General features: G+C 41.8%; 2 protein-coding genes across 5 annotated transcripts in view; one reads left to right on the top strand and one right to left on the bottom strand.

Annotated features, from left to right (window-relative positions):
• The window catches only part of rmc1 (regulator of MON1-CCZ1), a 134,851-nt gene extending 118,743 nt beyond the window's left edge, over positions 1 to 16,108 (top strand). For 2 of the 4 annotated variants that reach the window (XM_048530000.1, XM_048529998.1), the window contains 8 exons: positions 1,365 to 1,493; positions 3,974 to 4,080; positions 6,393 to 6,512; positions 10,320 to 10,400; positions 10,487 to 10,591; positions 12,727 to 12,795; positions 15,454 to 15,679; positions 15,821 to 16,108. In XM_048530000.1, the coding sequence (XP_048385957.1) occupies positions 1,365 to 1,493; positions 3,974 to 4,080; positions 6,393 to 6,512; positions 10,320 to 10,400; positions 10,487 to 10,591; positions 12,727 to 12,795; positions 15,454 to 15,679; positions 15,821 to 15,900 (917 nt within the window). In that variant the 3' untranslated portion in view covers positions 15,901 to 16,108. The remainder of the gene's footprint in view (positions 1 to 1,364; positions 1,494 to 3,973; positions 4,081 to 6,392; positions 6,513 to 10,319; positions 10,401 to 10,486; positions 10,592 to 12,726; positions 12,796 to 15,453; positions 15,680 to 15,820) is intronic. The other 2 variants (XM_048529999.1, XM_048530002.1) reach the window with 2 other exon arrangements.
• Positions 15,893 to 19,819, bottom strand: part of npc1 (Niemann-Pick disease, type C1) — a 37,080-nt gene continuing 33,153 nt past the window's right edge. The window contains 4 exon segments of the mRNA XM_059646273.1: positions 15,893 to 16,261; positions 16,263 to 16,288; positions 16,946 to 17,108; positions 18,437 to 18,550. Of these exon segments, the coding sequence (XP_059502256.1) occupies positions 16,208 to 16,261; positions 16,263 to 16,288; positions 16,946 to 17,108; positions 18,437 to 18,550 (357 nt within the window). The 3' untranslated portion in view covers positions 15,893 to 16,207.

The following is a 19,819-nucleotide window of genomic DNA, read 5'->3' as shown; positions in this document are numbered from 1 at the left end:
TCTAGAAAAAGAGCTGTCTTGTTCTCAGTTGCTGCAACTATGTTGTTTCCCAAGTTAAATATTCATTTTACAATTCACTGTTTCATTCTTTCCCAAGCAGCAGATGAATATTTGCCTTGCCCATTCATAAACACTGGGATTTAAAGTAAGTGGTGGGTGGGGTGTTAGGGGTTGAGATCTCCAAGTGGTCCAACTGGTCCATACCAGCGATCATTCTTCACAAGAATCTTTTATAAAACTGAGCAAATAGGGTGTGGGCATCGCTGGTTGGGGCAGCATTTATTGCTGAACCCTAATTGCTCTTCATCTTGATGAGCTACCTTTTTGAACTGCTGCTTTTCTTGGGGTGTAGGGACACTGCAATGCCAGGAACTGCAACTGTTTTCCTGAGTGCCAGATATGACTGTAAACAGCAGAGAGCTTTCATCCTGATGCCCAATGATTCCAGTTTTGCTAGGGCACCTTGATGCCATACTCAGTAAAGTGTGGCCTTGATGTCAAGGGCTGTCACTCTTTCCTTCACTCTGGAATTCAGTCTTTTGTTCATGTTTGAACTAAGGGTATAATGAGGTCAGGACCTGAGTGGCCCCAGCAGAACTCAAACAGGGCGTCACTGAGCAAGTTATTGCTGAGCAGGTGCTGTTTGATAGCACTACTGATGAGACCTTCCATTAAGTTACTGATGAATGAAAGTGGACTGATCGTGCAATAATTGGTGGGGTTGGATTTGTCCTGCTTTTTGTGTACAGGACATATTTAGGCATTTTCCATCTTTGTCAGGAGATGCCAGTGTTGTAACTGTACTGGAAGAGCTTATGACTAGGGGAGCGGCAGGTTCTAGAGCCTGTTGCTAGCCCTAAGTTTGGTTCTCTCCCTCAAGTGGACATTCCCCTTTGTCTGTCCTGTCAAATTGTTTGTGATTTTAAAAAAAATTCTGTTCCCTGTTGGCCGTCCTTCTTTAGAGGAAAGAGCTGTGATGTACTTAGTCTTTTGATGTCTATACTCTCTTAATTCTGGTAGTATTTTTGAAATCTTTATTTGCTTCTTCCCCCACTATCTCTCCTTTTTATAATTTGGAAACTGCTACTGAGCGGATTGTTGTGTGAGAAGCTAGCATCAATTCAGTGGTCCCCTTCTGGACTATAAATTACTCTGACTTTAATATCTTCATAATTTTGAATCCCTTTAAATCTCCTTTTTATCCTTGCAGTGCATCTCCTGTGCACCATTTTTGACATCGTTCCTAAAGTGTGAAGATTGGACCCAGTATTCCAGCTGAGACTTGAGCAGTTTTTATAGAGGTTTACTGTAACTTTGTCCTTGCTGCAGCTTTCATATTGACTAGGTTCTCTGATTGTGGATAGGTTACCTATGGTGTCTCCAGATAAAGCTGCAGCCCATTGTCCACATGCTTCAAGACAAGGGACGGCTAATGGATTTCCTCCTACAGAGGAAGGATTGTAAAATGGTCATCTTGTCAGTGTGTTGTCAGAGTGAGTATTTTCATGCACTTAGGATGAATCATAACCATTTGTCTGGAATCCATGTGAAAAATAAATTAATTTTTAAGTGAGTCTTTAGCATTTTGTGCAGAATGTCCTCCTATATTTTTTATTGTAGTCACTGGTGTCAGTTTCTGTTTTGCAAGACAGAGAGTAATATAACTCTGACAACGTGATACCAGAAATTCCTCCTGATGGATCACAGAGTTTTATAAAATGTACTTTGCCTGATAGTAGAAATAGGGAGTTAGAAGGTTAAGTTCTGAGCACAGGTTGCACAGGCTTAAATTCCAGGAGTATTGGTGATATAAAAACCAAATGAACTGCGGATGCTGTAAATCAGGAACAAAAACAAAGTTGCTGGAAATGCTCATCAGGTCTGGCAGCATCAGTGAAGGAGAAAATACGGAGTTAACATTTTGGGTCCGGTGACCCTTCCTGATGTACTTGAGGTGTTTAAAACAATTTGAAGGATTCAATAATTCCAGTGTACAGAAAGTACTACTCCCCCGGGGGGGGGGGGGGGGGGGGGGGGGGGGGAGGAACTCGCAGGGAGGGAGTGATGCTGCAGAAATCTCCCAGAACAAGGGGTCAGAACCTTAAAAGTCATGCTTGGCCATTTGGGAGATTGTGAAGGAGTTCCTTGGTACAAAGTGCAAGTCTGGAATTCTTCCCCTGGCAAAAATAGGCTGGAAGTTAATTAACAATTTCTAGATGGAGATTGGTGAATCTTTGTTGGAACCGAGGCAAGTGCAGGTCAGACAAGATCTGATTAGGGCTCTTCTGGTGCAGTGGTGGTGTTACTACCTCTGGATCGCAAGGCCTGGAATCAGATTACATCTGCTCATTGAATGGTAGAAAAGATGAATGATCTCCTGTTCTGAGACAGTAAGATATTGGAGCGGAATTAGGTGATTTGGCCCATCAAGTCTTCTCTGCCATTCAATCATGGCTGATGTTTTTGTCAACCCCAATCTCCTCCTTCTCTCCATTTTACACTTGATCCTCTTACTAATCAAAAACCTATCCATCTCTGTCTTACACTCAATGACTTGGCTTTCACAACCTTCTGTGGCAATGTGTTCTACAGATTAACCACCCTCTAGCTAAAGAAATTCCTCCTCTTCACAGTTCTGTAAGAGTCATCCCTTTATGCTTGAGAGTGTGCCCTTGGGTCCTAGCCTCTCCTACTTGTGGAAACATCATCTCCACATCCACTCTACCCAGGCGCCTCGGTATTCTCTCTAAGTTTCAATCAGATCAACCCTAATTTTCCTAAAGTTCAAATGCAGACCCAAAGTTTTCAACTGCTCCTCATATGGCAGCAAATAAAAACTGAAAGAACTATGGACGCTGGAAATCAGAAACAAAAGCCAGAAGTCGCTGGAAAAGCTCAGCAGGTCTCCCAGCACCTGTGGAGAGAAATCAAAATTAACGTTTCGGGTCTGGTGACCCTGTTCTGAGGAAGGGTCACTGGACCTGAAATGTTAGCTCTGGTTTTTCTCCACAAATGCTGCCAGGCCTGCTAAGATAACACAGCAGTTTCAATTTTTGTTCCTTTTTTTTTCATGCACTGGATATGGATGTTGCTGGCTAAGCAGCATTTATTGCCCATCCCTAATTACCCAGAGGGCAGTTAAGAATCAACTATATTGCTGTGAGTTTGCACATTCACTCCGTGTCTGCGTGGGCTTTGGATTGGCCATGTTAAATTGTCCATAGTGTCCAGGGATGTGTAAATTAGGTGTGTTATGTGGGATGCTGTGAGGGTCAGTGTGGACTTGTTGGGCCGAAGGGCCTGTTTCCACACTGTAGGGATTCTATGATTTGCTTTCCCAGCTGCCAACTAAACCTGCAAATTATCCTTGAGAATCCTGAACTATATCTCCCAAGTCCCTTTTTCAGGCTTCAGATTTCTGAAGCCTTTCCATTTAGAAAATAGTCTATGCCTCCTGTTCTTCCAAAGTGCATAACCTCTCACTTTCCCACACTGTATTTAATTTGCCACTTCTTTGCCCATGTTCCTAGCCTGTCCAAATCCTTCTGCAGCCTTCCTGTTTCCTCAATGCCCAGTCTCTCCACCTATCTTTGTTTTCTGCAAACTTAGCAACAATACCCTCTGTTTCTTCATCTAGATTGTTAATATGTAACATGAATAGATGTGGTTCCAACACTGACCCCTATGGAACTCTGCTAATCACCAGCTGCCACCCTAAAAAAGACCTCTATCCCTACTCTTTGCCTTTTGCCAGTCAGCTAATCCTAAATCCATACAATATCTTGCCTCTAACACTTCGCACTCTTGTCTTGTTTCACAGCCTCCTGTGCAGCAACTTGTCAAAGGTCTTCTGGAAATCCAAATAGATCATGCCCACTGGCTCTCTTTTGTCTAATGTGCAAAGAAATTTGATAAATTTTGTGTGTCAATACATAGAGATTGCAGTAACCCTGTTGCATTTCTTTTGTTTTAGTGTTGAGTGCAGCAGAGCGTGGTAGCCTGCCGGTGATTGCTATCATATTTGATAAACTCAATCAGGTCTACAAGGAGTATTTAGAAGCTGAGCAGAACTACACCTTGGTGAGAACTGCCTAGAGTGTGTTCGTGTTTGTAATGTTTAGTGTGGTATGTTGATGTGCTAGGCAGTTTGACTTATTGCTGGATGACACAGAGCAAAAACACTGCATTCTGCACTCTGTTCTACTACCCTCATGCACTTTGTACAATCTGCCTATATAAGCATGCAAAACAACACTTTTCACTATCTCGGTAAATGTGACAACAATAAATCAAACTCCAACTCAGTGTCCCTGCTCTTTCCCTCTCTATAAGCTGACCCTCCTGTGAAATTCAAAGCATGACAAGGTTGCTAAATGGACAAATTACTCACATGAGAGCTGTTTGTAAGTATCCCTTTGGAAGAAGGAACAAAAGAGTTTAAAAAGATGAAACCGCTTTCATCTGGTACTCATTGGAACAGACTGCAAAACAAGAAAATGTTGAAATTTTGGCAAGGTTTTGTGAAAGGCTAATCATATTTGACCAATCTGTTGGAGCTCTTTTGAGGAAGTATGTGACATGGATAAAGGGGAACTGTGGACTTACTGGACTTAGACTTCCAGATCTCTCATGATGCCACAATCAGAGGTTATCGTGGAAAATAGAACCACATGGTGTAGCGGGTAGCACGTTGACATGGATCGAAGATGGGTTCTCTAACAGGATGTAGAGAGTAGGCGCAAATGGGGTTTTTTTTTTCAGGTTATCAGTGCTGGTACTTTGGTTTACCACTTACATAAATAACTTGGATGAAGAAATAGAAGGTGTTGTTTCCAAATCGGCTGTTGACACAAAGATAAGGAGGGAAAAAGAAGTTCTGAAAAGGACATTAGGCATCTACAATGAGATGTATATAGTGAGTGGGCAAGAATCTGCTGATTGTGGAAAAATGTGAAATTAGCCATTTTTTGGCAGGAAGAATAACCATTTTGTTTTGATGGTTAAAGGAGATTTGCTAGAATAATATCAGGATTGAAAGATTTTCGATACAGGAAAGATTAGAGAAATTGGGCTTATTCTCCTTGGAGCAGAGAAATTGACCTTATTGAGGTGTTCGAAATTATGATCAACTTTGCCAGGTAAGAAGGGATATTCTGTTTCCACCAGCTGGTGACAGGACTAAATAGCTCTTCCATGAGCTGCTATGAACACAATGGATCATAATGGCCTCCTTCTATACTGTAAATTTCTATGATAAGAGATTGAAGAGGATCTGGGTGTTCTTGGGAACTGCAAAAGGTTAGATTGCAAGTGCAGCAAGTAATTAGGAAAGCTCATACGATGTTTCCATTTATCACGAGGAGAATTGAATTCAAAAGTTATGCTTCAGTTATACAGTGCACTGATATGACAGTATCTGGGGAACAGTACTGGTTATCCTAATCAAAGAATGATGTTAAAGCATTGAAAGCAGTTCAGAAAGTAGTCACCAGACTAATACCTGGAATGGGTAGGTTGTCTTATGAGGGAAAAAATGGACAGGCTAGGCTTGAATCCTGCTGGTATCTAGAAGAGTAGAGATGACTTGATTGTGCGTGTTTCAATCATGAGAGGTCTTGGCAGGGTGGGTGTGGAGCGGATGTTTCCTCTTGTGGGAGAATCATGAACTAATGGTCACCTATTTTGAAAGTAAAAGATTGTCCATTTAAAACAGGTTAGGTGAATGTTATGTTTTGAGGGCATTGAGAGTCTTTGAAATTTCTTGAAAAATGATGAAAGCACTTTTAAGTCCTTGAATATTTTCACCACGGAGTACGCTAGATTCTTGTTAAGCAAATGGGTAAAATGTTCTTAGGGGTAGGCAGAAATGTGATATGAGGTTCCAATCCAGTGAGCCATGATCTTGTTGAATGACAGATGCTGAGTGAGCCAATCTTGCTCCTAATTCAAATGTTCATAAATTTCAGGAGTAACGGTTTATGCTCCATGTCAAACGAGTGCAGCTTGGTTAGCAAGCCAGTTCTTGTCAAAATGTTACTGGACACCAATGCCTTAGGATTTTTTTGCCAATTAAATACTTGTTTTTATTTTGAACTAAAATCACTGTTACCATGTAGGAAGTATGGAAGATAATCTGTGCACAGCAAGATCCTACAAATGGCATTTTTAGATAATCTCTCAACCAACATCAGCAAATTTTAATAGTGACCCAGGAGGAAAGGGGATGCTCCCTTCCAGTTCTTTGAAATAGAGATGAGGAATATTCTACCTCTGCATAAGATTCTTCCCTTTAGGATCCTTTCTCTCACCTTGCATTCTTTCCCACCTCCAGTCCCAGAATTTGAGTAATGATGTTGAGTGTGATGATTTGAAATGGTTTTTCTTTTGCCTAGGCTGTGGAGTCAGGAACAAGTCGCAGCAGCGTGACTCAGAAGAGGCCAGTGCGCACACAGGCTGTCATTGACCAGTCTGACATGTACACCCATGTCCTGTCAGTTTTCACTGAGAAGAAGGTTTGTCATACTGAATGAGAAGTCAGTTTTTCCTTTCTCAAGTTCAGCTAACAAAAGCAAGATGGACCAGAACTCCTCCTAATCCAATGACATGAAGGGACTGTTGATCCCAAGGAGAGAATTAGTATCATCAAGGTTGCTATGAGAAGCTAACTTGATACCTAAAACTTAAATACCTAATTGTTGACCATTTAAATACTTGATGAAGAAAGGACAAACTTGCATTTATAGTGCACCTTTCATGATCTCAGGACATCTCAAATAGTGATGAAGAAGTTACCTAGGAGGATACGTTGGTGCAACATCTGTTGGCCTGATCATTTCTCCCCCTCAGAACTTGCATGGAACGATTTGTACATCAATGTGCAATGAAGTGAATTGCTGTAAAATAGGAAAAGGTGCTGCCAATTCATGTACAGCAAGCTCCAACAAAAAGCTCTGAGATAAGAATTGGGCATTTTTGTTTAAAATTATGTTAATTGAGGGATAGATGTTGACCTGAACACTGCAGAGGGCTTCCCTGCTCTCATTTGAAATAGAGCTGTGAGTTTTTTGTGACTGCCTGAGGGAGCAGATAGGACTTGGTTAACATCTGCTGACTCCATTCCTGCCGCCACTCAACTGCTGAAACTCTCATCATCTCGATATTGTTGATCAATAGACACAGCTATTCCAATACAATCCTGCTGGCTTCCAGCTTTCTCCGCACACAAACCTAAGCTCATTCAAAATTCTGTTGCCCGTGTCCTGTTCATCCAACAGTTTCTTAACACTGACTAATGTTGGCTCTCAGTTAAGGAATGCCTCAATCTTAAAACTCTTTCTTGTTTTTACACCCCTCCATGGTCACATTCCCATTCTATTTCTGAAACCTCCTCAACCTTTATGGCCCTCTCTAATTAAGGTCATTTTAATCACTTAACACCCCCTTATGCGGTTTGGTGTCTGGACAGATAACACTTGTGAAGGGTATTGGCCTGTGTTGCTGCATTGAGGTGTTACATAAATGCAAGTTGTTGTCATTTGAAAGATAGCTTCATTGATAATACAGTACTGCCTCAGTATTTCACTGGGGTGTTAGCCTAGATTTTGTGCTCAGGTGTTTGAAGTGTGACTTGAACTGAAAATTCTTTTTTGAAGAAAACTACTACTAACTGAATCATGTCTAACTAAATGGTAGATGGATTTTTCTTGTTTGCTTCTGCAAATCTATATTTTGCTTTGAGAACCATAGAAGATCGGAGCAGGAGTAGGCTGCTTGACCTCTCAAACCTGTTCTGTCATTCATAATGATCACAGCTGATCATTGAGCTCAGTATCCTAATCCTGCTCTTCCCCCGGATATGCCTCGATTCCTTTAGACGCTATGTAGCTCCTTGAAAACTTGAGAATTGAGCCACATTATTATATTGTATTTTGCTCACAAAGCAGGACTTAGCCATGATGAAAAGGAGAGAAGTTGTTGAAACATGAGATTTGTAGCTCAGGTTACAGACCTGCTTGCCAAGTTGGTGTGTTTGATTGTAGATCTTGCGTCACCATGCTAGGTATCCAAAGCTTTCTTCTGTTAAATGTGTTCCATTTACCTTTTCTGCTCCGTGTTGGGACTGTCATCTGTCTGATGGTCTGTTGTATTTTCTCCATGAGTCTGTTGCGCTTCAGTGTTGATTCCTTTTGTTGTTGGATGGTGATGGCTTGTTCCAGTGTGATAATCCATTCTTGATCTGTTGCATTTGATACAAAGTTTTTTTTTTGGGGCACACTTTCCCGTTGTGGGCATTGTTGATCATAACACCACTCTGCGGTCATTCTGTGCAGCCATGCCTGTGAATGGTTGATAGGTAATTTATATTTTAAACTTTGTGGTAGTACCTGTTTTCTGAGGCAGTTGTGTAGGAAGTATAGTTGTTCACAGGTTGCGCTCAGATGATTGCATTTGTCTCCCATCTGTTGGCCAGTTTGAGGATGTTGAATACCTACAGGTGCAAAGTGTTTTGAGAAGAATTGTGGCTTGGGTTGTGGATGAGGTTGTAGACATGCTCACCAAGCTGCTGTGTTTGATTGCAGACATCTTGTCAACATGCTAGGTCTGCAATCAAACACAGCAGCTCAGTGAGCAAGTCTACAACCCCAAGTTGTTGAAACCTTTCCTCTTGCATTCTTCAGGATAAGGACACAAACCAACCTTGAAGAAAGGGACACCAATTAATGTCATGGGAGCAGAGGGTGAGAGGAGGTTGCCAATTTCTGCTGCATTCTCATGGCAACACTATAACCAATCAGAGTCCACTTGAATGATTTGAGGATGAAGATTGTCAGTTAACTGTTCTTGCTGCATATCCATGCCAATGATAGTCCAATTGATCATCCTCTTTTCTCATACAGTATGCCAAGAAACTTGACCTCATACAAGTCAAAGCAGCTCACTTGATTGGCACCACATCCTTAAATATCAATTCCCTCCACCACCAATCCTCAGTAACAGAAATGTGTACTATCCACAAGATGCACTGCAGAAATTCACCAGATATCCTTAGACAGGATCTTCCAACCCATGGCCATGTCCATCTAGAAGGGCAAAGGCAGCAGATACATGGGAACACCACCCCCTTCAAGTTCCTCTCCAAGCCACTCACGATCCTGTCACTGGGTCAAAATTTTGCAGTTCCCTCCTTGAAGGCACTGTGGGTCTACCTCCAGCAGGTAGACTGCATCAGGTCAAGAAAGCAGCTCACCACCACATTCTCCAGGGCAAGTAGGGCTGGGCGATAGGGTTAAATACCAGCCCAGCCAGCAATGCTCACATCCCATGAGTGAATAGAAATAACATTCGTGGCATTATATGCTGAGTCTGTTGGTGATGATTGGCACAGGATAAACCTGTGGTGGAGTGGGTTCTGTCTGACAGCAATCTATTGATTTCTGTGACTGTGTCAAGAGTTGCTGTATGCTTTGCCCTGTCACAGTGAGTGCTGATATAGAATGGTCACAGCACTGAAGGAGGTTTGGGCCTATTGATTTCAAACTGACTTACTTTGAGAGCAATTTCACAAGTCCCACCTTCCCACACATCATCTTTTTCAAGTGCTTATTCAGTTCCCTTTTAAAAGATACAACTAAACCTGTTTCAGCTGTCCTCGTGCAGTGTTTTCCAGATCCTAACCACTTGCTGGGTTTAAAAGCAAAAGCTTTTGCCTTGTTTTGTTTTTGGCTGTTTTATCAATCACCGTGAGTGAGTGATTGGTTGTTGATCCTCCTACCAATAGGAGCAGTATCTCCCAGCCCCTTCATGATTTTTTTTTGCACCTCTATCAAATATCCTCCAAATCACCTCTTCAGTAAGATAAAAATAACACTCGTCTATTCCTCATCCCTCTGGCTCAGCCTTCACACCCTGAAAGGGCTCTTGTGATGTGGTGGTAATGTCCCTACCTCTGAGCCAGGAGGCATGGGTTCTAGTTCCACGTGTTCCAGGAGTATGTAATAACATCTGATAGGTTGATTGATTTAAAAGATACTCACTGCTTGAAGTACAACACCCAGGTTGGGGTGCAGTACTCCAAGTGTTAGCCTCACTGTTGTTGCAAAACCTGTACTCAATTTAGTTTTTTATATATATAAAAAAAATTACTGATAAGATTGTAATACTGGAGTTCCTAATAGCTGGTGTCCTGGAAGCATTACCTGTACGTAGTTAATGTACCCACACAGCTGGTTTTTTATGTATGCTGCTAAAAAACAGAATTGATGGCTGATTGGTTTTGTGCACCCTTGTTGTTTCATATGATTTTCTACAACTTCTGTTAGCAGGATCTCCCCCACAAGTTTGTTAGTGCAGTGTTGATGGAATACATCCGGTCTCTTAATCAGTATCAAATTACAGTCCAGGTAAATCCATGCCCTTCAATCAGAACTGTTAATTTTTCATGTAATAAGTTTATTTGCTTCCTCTAAAACATGGTATTTTATTACAGCATTACCTGTATGAATTGGTTATAAAAACCCTTGTCCAACACAGCCTTTTCTACATGCTTCATCAGTTTCTACAGTACCACGTGCTTAGTGACTCCAAACCACTGGTGAGATACTAAACTTCTGGAATTATTCACGACTTGTTGAATTGACCTTTTAACTGAATGACGTATGGACATAATGTGAACAAGGAACAAGAGTAGGCCCCCTCAGGCCTTCGAGCCTACTCGACCATTCAGCTGAGCTGAATTTCACTTCAACTGTGCATTCTGCATATCCTTAACTAATCTTTCACCTCGTTGGTAATCGAACTCTTCCAAGGTAGATCAAATTGTATGAATCATGTGTATTTCATAATTTCAAAGTGAAGTTGAAGTGATAAACTGGTGCAATTTCAAAAATTGGAATTGAGCAAATAAGCACCTGTCCTAACATGTTTCTCCCCCCCCGCCCTCTCTCTCTTCCCCTCTCCCCCCCTCCCTCCTCTTTTCCTCCCCTCCCCCTTTCCTGGACAAGGGCATTGCTGTGGGTCTGGAGTCATGTGTAGACCAGACCAAGTAAGAATAGCAGTTTCCTTCCCTGAAGGACATTAATGAACCAGATGGGTTTTTCCTGACCAATTGACAATGGATTCATGGCCATCATTAGTCAGATTTTTTTTTTTTTTTAAACAGAATTAAATTTCCACCTCCTGCTATGGTAGGATTCAAACCCCTGGTCCCCAAAACATCTGGGTCTTATTGTTGCTGGACTGTTACCTCTCCTCTGACCCTTGCTATACAATCTCAGATTTCTGAATTTTAGTCTGCCCATTTCATTTTTTTCTTGGTTTGTACTTTCTCCCTCTCTTTCCCCCTTTCTTTGAATAGCTGGCAGATGGAGTTTAATTTGGGTAACTAAGATGTTGCATTTTGGTAATACAAACGAGAGCAGGAGTTGAATGGTAGGGCCCTGGGGAGCGTGGTTGAAAGTAGCATCACAGGTAGACAAGACTGTGAAGGTGGTTTTTAAGACATGCTTGCCTTCATTGCTCAGACTATTGAGCATAGGAGTCAGGATGTCACCGATGTTGTGCAGTAAGTTGGTTGGGGCAATTTGAATCTTATGTGCAAATCTGGTCACCCTGCTATAGGAATGTTAAAGGTGGAAAGAGGGCAAAAAAATTTTCCAGAACTGGAGGGTGAGTTATAAAAGGAGAAGCCAGATAGGTTGGGATGATGATTCTGGGGGTGTAAGAGGTTGAGAAGTACCCTCACGATTTTATAAACTTCTAAAGGGAGGAACAAAAATGTCACTTCCCTAGGGTAGATGAGTGTAAAGCTAGATGTAATTTAAAAGTGAGGAGAAAGACTTAAGGTACCAAGAGGGGCATCATCACTCAGGTGGTTCATATGTAGAATAAACTGCCAGAGAAAGTGGTAGATGCAGGTAGAATTACAACATATATAGACAGACAGTTTAGATGAATAGGAAAGGTTTAGAGGAAAATGGGCAAAACAGGACTAGTCTAGTTTGTGGGAAACCTGGTCAGCATAGATGAGTTAAAATGGCAGGGTCATTTTATGTTCTGCATGATTAAGCTAGGACACTACAGAAGGGACTTAAGACTAGGAGAGTGGGCAAAAAGAACAAGGGGGGGTAAAATCTGTGGAAGTTACTGTTGAAGGATGCAGGCCAAGTCATTGAGTAGCATTAAGGCAGAGCTAGGCTCGGATTCCTTTTGTAAAAAAAGGAAGTTATGGGGAAAAAGCAAGAGAATGGGGTTGAGAAACAGGTCAGCTATGATTGACTGGAGGAGAAAAAAAGAGCTTGGATTGAATGGCTTAATTCTGCTCCTGTCTCCTTTGGTCTTATTGACCTATGCACACTAGCTGTGGCACAACTAATGCTATATACAGCTCCATCTTAGCTCCCTTCCAAAATAATCAGATGCTTGATCGAAAAACAAACGCAGGAAAAGCTCAGTTGGACTGGCAGCATCTGTGGAAGAATCTGGAGAACAGTCTCAAAGTAGACTTGTATTAGATTTGAAACATTGACACTTACCACAGATGTTGCCTGTTCAAAGTGACTAGTGCTGTTTTTAATTTCACATCTTAAAAAGACTTTGCATTCTGCTACTTGTTGCAAGCGCAACATGACAACTCAACCATTTAAAGAAAATTTCCTACTTAAAGCCTGACAATTATTTTCAACTTTAGATGTACAAAAGTAGTGTTTTAGGTGTGCTTGTGTATTCCAGGCCTGCCTACTTTTGTCACTGGAGAGCACTTATCCTCCTGCACATCAACTGTCCCTCGACATGCTGAAGGTAGGAACTTGCATTCAGGTTTATTCACTTACCCTTATGGCCTGCTAAAATAATCCCCAAATGCATTTTGGCAATATTTTACTTAACTTTGGATTCCTTTTAAAAGAGGATGTAGATTGTAGAAAGTTCAATGGCATTCACTGGATCCTTAACTGATTAGAATATATGGTGTCCACTTACCCATTCTCTGAAGCAATCTTTTCTAAAAAACTAAAATAAGGCTGACTACAACCTTCCCTAACCCCTAAGTGTTTCCTTTAGTCGTTACCAGTCTTTACATATCTTCTTTGGAGGGAAGAGGTGGAACTGTGCCAGATCTTGTTAGCCATTGTAACAAAATAGTAAAAAGCAACTCAAAGTACTAGCAGGGCAGTATAAAGCTGTATTGTTTAATACAAAACCTTGCCAAGAACCAAAACACTAGTGGCACAAAAGTAATCATTGCTGAAATATGGTAAAGAAGCACTCCTGCTACAACTGGAGTATATGACCTCATTTCAGAAAGAGCAGAGTATGTCACTGGCTACTCCAGCCTGCTCTGCTGTTCAATAGGATCATAGCTCATGTCCACTTGTCTGCCTTTTCCTATAACTCAAGGGGAGAAATGCCTGTTCTTGTGCTGTAATTTTGTTCTAACCCTTCATTCCCCTACTGGTCAAGAATCTCAGCCTTAAGTTTACACAGCACTATGTAACCCCTCCAAAAAGGGCACTTAACCCATAGAAGAAATTCCTCAGTCTAAAATTTTACTTGATTCTGAAGCTATGCCCTCCTGGACTCTCCCCTATGGGAAGAATATTCTCAGCATTTACACCGAGTCCCTTAAGAATCTGTTTCAATGCAATCACCTCTCCTTTAAAGTGTACGTGAGTCAGTTTAACCTTTTCCTCCAAGGCAATCCTGCCATACCAGGGAACCTTTTTCTTCAATGAAATCAAAAGGAACAAAACTGCTCTCTATACTCTTGATATTGTCTCACCTTGTACTGTTGCAGACTTGCCTACTCTATTTCAAGGAGCTTGGAATAAGAGGCTATTGGAATAAGAGGCTAATGGAATGTTGGCCCTAATGATTACTTGCTGCACTTAAGTGCATGTTCTTATTCCAAGTTTAATTCCCATTTGAGCATACAGAAACTGGATCATCCCACAAAAAAGCTGTTGCAGGGTAGAAGAATGTAATGTCTCAGTTTCAAGCAGTTCAGCTACCACTTAACTTTAGACTACTAAAGTGAGATCAGAGTTGTAAATTAAGTCTGCTCCTATTAATTGAATTATAGTTCTGGTTCACTGTCCAGACCAGGAAGACCCTGGGTTTTGGTCTGAAAGCTAGTTTCCTCTATAGCAGAAAGAGGGCCTAGTATTGTAATTGGATTGCTACTTGGGGAAGATTGGATTCATTGTGGTCACATGTACTCAGTGAGTGCAGTGGAAACAACCAGCCAACCTGAGCAGTACAGGCAGATAAGGGCAGAGCATGGCATTAAAATATAAATTCTACAGGGAACCATCCCCTCTGACATCTTGCCCCCTCTATTCCTACCTTAAACACCTTCCCTTGCAAGAGAGTGTGTGCCTAAAAGTGACTATAAAATGTGAAGTAGCAAGGTACAGAGTGCAGGTACTGTGGTCACTGCTTGTTGACATCCCAGCATTGTGAAGAGGGAGCATAGACTGACTCATTTTAGACAGTGCTTCTGTGAAGCACTGACCACAGAGTGTGTTGCCTGCCATTTCAGTGATCCTTGGCCAACATGTCTCAGGTGAATCTCAGCATGCTGCAGAAAGCCAAAGCAAATATTGGCAGAACAGCACCTTTTGTATGTGAGCCCTTCAGTATTGACTGATCTTCCGTGTCCCTATTCCCAAACCCCACACAGCAACCCTTGAGGCAGAGGCTGCTAAAACAAACTATGGTTGTCAGCCACTAGTGGCCCTGGTAACAGCTATTGATTCTCCCAGGCTGCCCTATCCCACACCTTCATTTTGCCCAACTGTTTGAGCTGTCTCCAACTAGTTTGCCTAGCTGCATACTGTGGTGCAGTGGGGGAAAAGCTGGTTGTCAGTTCTGAAGGATGGTCATTGGACCTACCACAATTGCTTTCTCTGCAGATGCTGATTTGCATCTTATGCCATTTTACAAAAATCTATATGCACTAGCTTGACTTTATATACTTAGGCCTATCTCCCTTTTACTTTAAGCTACAGGTCAGCCAGAGGGGTTGAATGATCTACATCCATTTTCAGTTAAACAGCCACATGGCAAGATCCACACTGTCCAGAGTAGTTAAAACCCTGGACTGTCAGCATCACTGATTCCAACTGGGACCTTGCAGCAGTTATGCACAATGCCAAGTTAGGAATTGTTAGTATGCCCTTGTCAGAGATATCCTGCAAAGTGGAAAGAGACAGAGGCACCTAGCGTATTGTCAAACCTGTTGGTTTTCTTGAAGGAAAGGAAAACCAAAGTGATTAAAATCTCATTTGTATTTTCAAAGTGCCCCGCAATATTCCCAAGATTGGACTGGATGACTACATTTGTCAGTTAGAATAATTCTTCCCAGGAACAGGAAGACACTTAAGACTACAATGCAAAAACTTGAATCAGGATGAACTAGTGGGATTTCTAATCTGTCCAGTTTTGTTTTTAAACTTGCAGCGACTCTCTACAGCCAATGATGAGATTGTGGAAGTCTTACTATCCAAACACCAAGTTTTGGGTGCCTTGCGGTTTGTTCGTAGTGTTGGCAGCCATGATAATATATCAGCACGCAAGTTCTTGGATGCAGCCAGGCAGACTGGAGATGCAATGCTGTTTTACACCACTTTCAAATTTTTTGAACAGCGGAATCAAAGATTACGAGGAAGCTCACACTTCACACCAGGTGAGTAAAATGGAGGAGTGTGAGACAGCAACTTGAAAAGGTGAAGCAACCATTCAGGGAAATAGCAAGAGGCAAAAAGTCATGCAAAACATGACTCTAATCCCAGATCACTTCTACATTTGTGGGTTGTTTTAATTTCAGGAGAGCACTGTGAAGAGCATGTCACCCACTTCAAAAACCTTTTTGGAGAACAAGCACTTCTGACATCCACAATGGTATGAACTCTGGACACAAGCTTTATTAAATATGCATTATAAAAGGCCATAAAATTATCCACAATTTCAGCATGTATTAAAAAGTCACTTCCAGGTGTCAAGTGATTGACCAGAAAAATGCAATTTGTAGTCTTAGATTCATTAATCTGTTGTTAACAATCCATAAAACTGGAAACAGTTGGAACTTGAAATAAATATTTCTGCTAACTTACAATTTCCTGAGTTCACAGTGGCAATCTGCATTAAACTGCAAATAGTTCAAAATCCTTCATTTAGGATCAGTCAGTCCTTTCTGCAAAAGCTCAGTTGTGATTTACTTTGGCAGGTGCTCCTTTTCAGTGTTCTTGTAATGATTTTGCAGAGTATAAAACTTTCCCTTTGTTCATTGTTGGCCCTAGGAAAGTTAATTCAATTAATACTTACAAAAGAAACATTTGAATAATGTAATGAGCAATAGGAGAATTTGCTTGCTGTAGAAAGCAAAAACTGAGACACTGGACTCTAAGAGGTATCAAAAGAACGACTGGTAGCCTATGGGTTGTTCATAAATTAGGTGCTGTTTAGAGATAAGGTGGCTCTTTTAAAAAAGAGCCATAAGTGAGCATAGCCACAAATTTATCCCATCTGAACCATGTGCTTGTAGACTTAGTCTTATCTATGCCAGTGATTTCACAGGGCACCCAAACACTTAGTGGAAACACTGGTTGAGGCTGACCACTTAAATCATTCATGCATCAATTTTGAATGTGGTTTTGTAGTGCCTCAAAAGCAAGTGTCTGCTATTCATAGATTTCCTTCAGTTTCATAGTGATGGTAGTATCTAACTTGCTATTTATCCAATTGAAGTCCCTTCTCAAAGTCCTTTGCCTAGACTCCAGGGAATAAAACCTGGGTTTTAAATACTTAGTCCTAGAAACCCTGGTAATTAGTTTACCAAGTAAGTGGTATACTAAGAGTGATTAGTAGTCAGATTCACTGGATCAAATTCTAGCTGTAGAAAGCCTCTTAGCAATCAGTGTCAAGTTGTAGAAAGAACTAGTTTGATTCTTACCCATGTAACTCAGCAAGACTGGAAGGAATATGAGACCATGAGCAGCTCCCAAAAGCACTATTGCCAAGTACATCCTGAAGTAGAAGATCTGGAAAATCTGGGATTTAGCAAATGCCAGGACCACAATACCTCCAAACTTTGTCAGTGTGATGCCACTAAACACCTGTGTGAGGAAAAGATAAGATAACTCACTGTCTTTGTGGACTGGAAGCACAGACCCTTCAGTCCAACTTGTCTGTGCTGACAGTTTTCCCCACATACCTGCATTTGGCAGGCATCCTCCAGCCTTTTTCAGTTGTTTACATGTCTGAATATCTTATTTAACTCAGCTTCTGGAAGTTCGTGCTATATGAAAAACACCTCAGGTCCCTTGATATCTCACCTTAAATTATGCCCCTTTTGAACTCCGCACCCTAGGGAAACCTTCTATAGAACTACCCCCCCCCCCCCCAGCCTATGGTGGGGGGGGGGTGCACAGCAACAGCAGTCTAGCCTCTTAACAGGTTGCCAGAACTAGAACTCATTAGTCTTCAGCTTACTCCAGTTTGATAGTGTCCTTCCTATCAAGGACAGGAGACTAGAACTGTACATGGTATTCCAAAATTGGAGTCATTTTCTGTATGATGTCAAACTTCCATACTCGTGTTTTAGTAAAGGCAAGTGCACCCAAAAAACACTGTCATCCTGTCTGCGGTAATAAAGTTTACAAAAGCTTTGTACAGGGGAGATACGTTAGAGCACTATCCAGAGCCACCATTTTAGGTGTACAAGGCCTGCCTTGTTTTATCCAAATTAAAAAGTCAAAGTCAATTTGCCACTCAGCACATCAGCCTAGTTGATAATAATCCCTTTGACACCAGTATTTAGCAAATGTCAATTTCCCTAATCATGCCTTCTATACAGTCATTTAGAGACATGATTGAAATGAGAACTGTGGACCCAGCACTGATTGAACAATCACTTTGGTCACAAGTGTCTGGTCCTAGAAGGATCCTACCATGTCTCCTACTGTCAAGTGGGTTTTGTATCCAATTGACAAAGCTCCTGCATCCCATGAGATCTAACTTTAGTAAAAAGTCTAGTAAATGGAAACTTGTTCAAGCCTTTAAGCCAAGTCTGTTAACAGCTTCTGATCTGCCCTTCAAGTTGAGGCAAATTTTCCCCATGCATAACAATATGTTGATAGTCCCCTTTAAGTGTACCCACCACATGCCAGACTCCAGTTTAATTCCCCAGGTTCTCCAAGGCACAAGATTAGCCACCCATCAGCAGGAGACCTCAAAAAGGAAGAACTCTAGTACTCAAGGCTGTTACCAGGGGAATCCCATGGTGGGTCCAACCTACTCTAGGAGGCTAGAGCATAGATTCAGGAATAGGTGCTGGCCTGGTTGAAAGCTGACATTTACCAGGTTGAGATGTCCAAGGAGTTAAAAGTTGCTAATTTGGAGTTACAGTCATAGACCTTGAGTGGTATCATAAATATTTACTTACAGAACTGCCCATATTTGCCAATGCTTCCTCAGCACGCTGCACTCTGGTTTGCTTGAGGCTGACTGAAAATGCTCTAACAATATGGCTGCAGAACTCAACTGAAATACCACAGCACTGGAGGGGGGGGGGAGAAGAAAAAAGAAAGTAGTTATGGCATATCCATCTTATTGCCAGAGACCAAGCCTGCAGCCAGATTACTTTCGATACAAGTGCATTGGAAGAAACATTTTCTACTCAATAGGAATGGATGACAGTTAGGGTAGGCTGCAGGTAAATTGAGAAAGACAGCTGCTGCTTTAAGCTATTAGCTTGTGGGGCATGGGTATTGGCCAACCAGCATTTTGCTGGTTGAGGTGCCTTTGATGGTAGTGAGCTCTTTAACTGCTGCAGTTTGTGCTGTAATCTGTTGAGCCAAGTACAGCTTGAAAGCAGAGGAAAAAATCCAAAAAGCAGGACACAGGTGGGAAAAGTTCAGGAGCTTGAGCAATATCAACCATACACTTTTGCAGAAGTGTACAAAGTGCTGGAGTCATAGCAATTCTCATCATGCAGCATCCAACTTCTGTTCTAATCCATGTATTAAATCTGTGGTAAAACACCAAGATCTGCATCTTGTGCTTTTAATGCCCTAGTATCACACGTGGAAGAGGCCAACTGGAACATCCAGGTAGTGTTTTCACCTTGCAGACACTAGTAACTTTTTGTTCATGGAATTTACAGCACAGGAACAGGACCAGGACCTTTGGCCCTCTAGCTTATGCTGAGCCAGATCCTCCATCTAAACCTGTTGCCTATTTTCCAAGGATCTGATCTCTCCTCCCTGCCCCTTCATGTATCTGTCTAGATGCATCTTAAGTGATGCTATCGTGCCTGCCTCTACCACCTCCACTAGCAGTGTTCCATGTACTCACCACCCTCTAGACAGCTTCTCCCCCTGCCCCCCAACCACCTTGAAATAGTGAGCTATTGAATCCCCCACTAAGACATCTTACTGCTATTCACCTTGTCTATAGCTCATGATTTTGTAGACCTCCATCTGGTTCTTTTGTCTTCCCTCCTCCAGCCAGTGTAACAGGCTTACTATTACACCATGGGCAACTGGAGCCAAACTGATAATAAAATCAGTTTTTGACAAGTTGCTGACTGGCCAGCACTAATTGCCCATCAAGGTCTCCTGTATCTGTTACCCTTGTCCTAGGGAGGAGCAGGTGAGTTTGGAAGGTGCTGAGGATCTTTGAATTTCTGCAGTGCATCTTGTAGATGCAAGATAGAGGTGCAAAATAAAGTGGACTGCTGTGTCTGGGATGATGTCAAGCTTCAAGTACTGTTGAAGCTACACCCATCTATGCATGTGACAGTATTCCATCATACTACTGGTGTGCT

Source organism: Stegostoma tigrinum, chromosome 5 (genome assembly GCF_030684315.1).
Source record: "Stegostoma tigrinum isolate sSteTig4 chromosome 5, sSteTig4.hap1, whole genome shotgun sequence".
Lineage (NCBI taxonomy): Eukaryota > Metazoa > Chordata > Chondrichthyes > Orectolobiformes > Stegostomatidae > Stegostoma > Stegostoma tigrinum.
The sequence above is the reverse complement of the archived record's forward strand: the minus strand, read 5'-3'. Positions and strand labels throughout refer to the sequence as shown.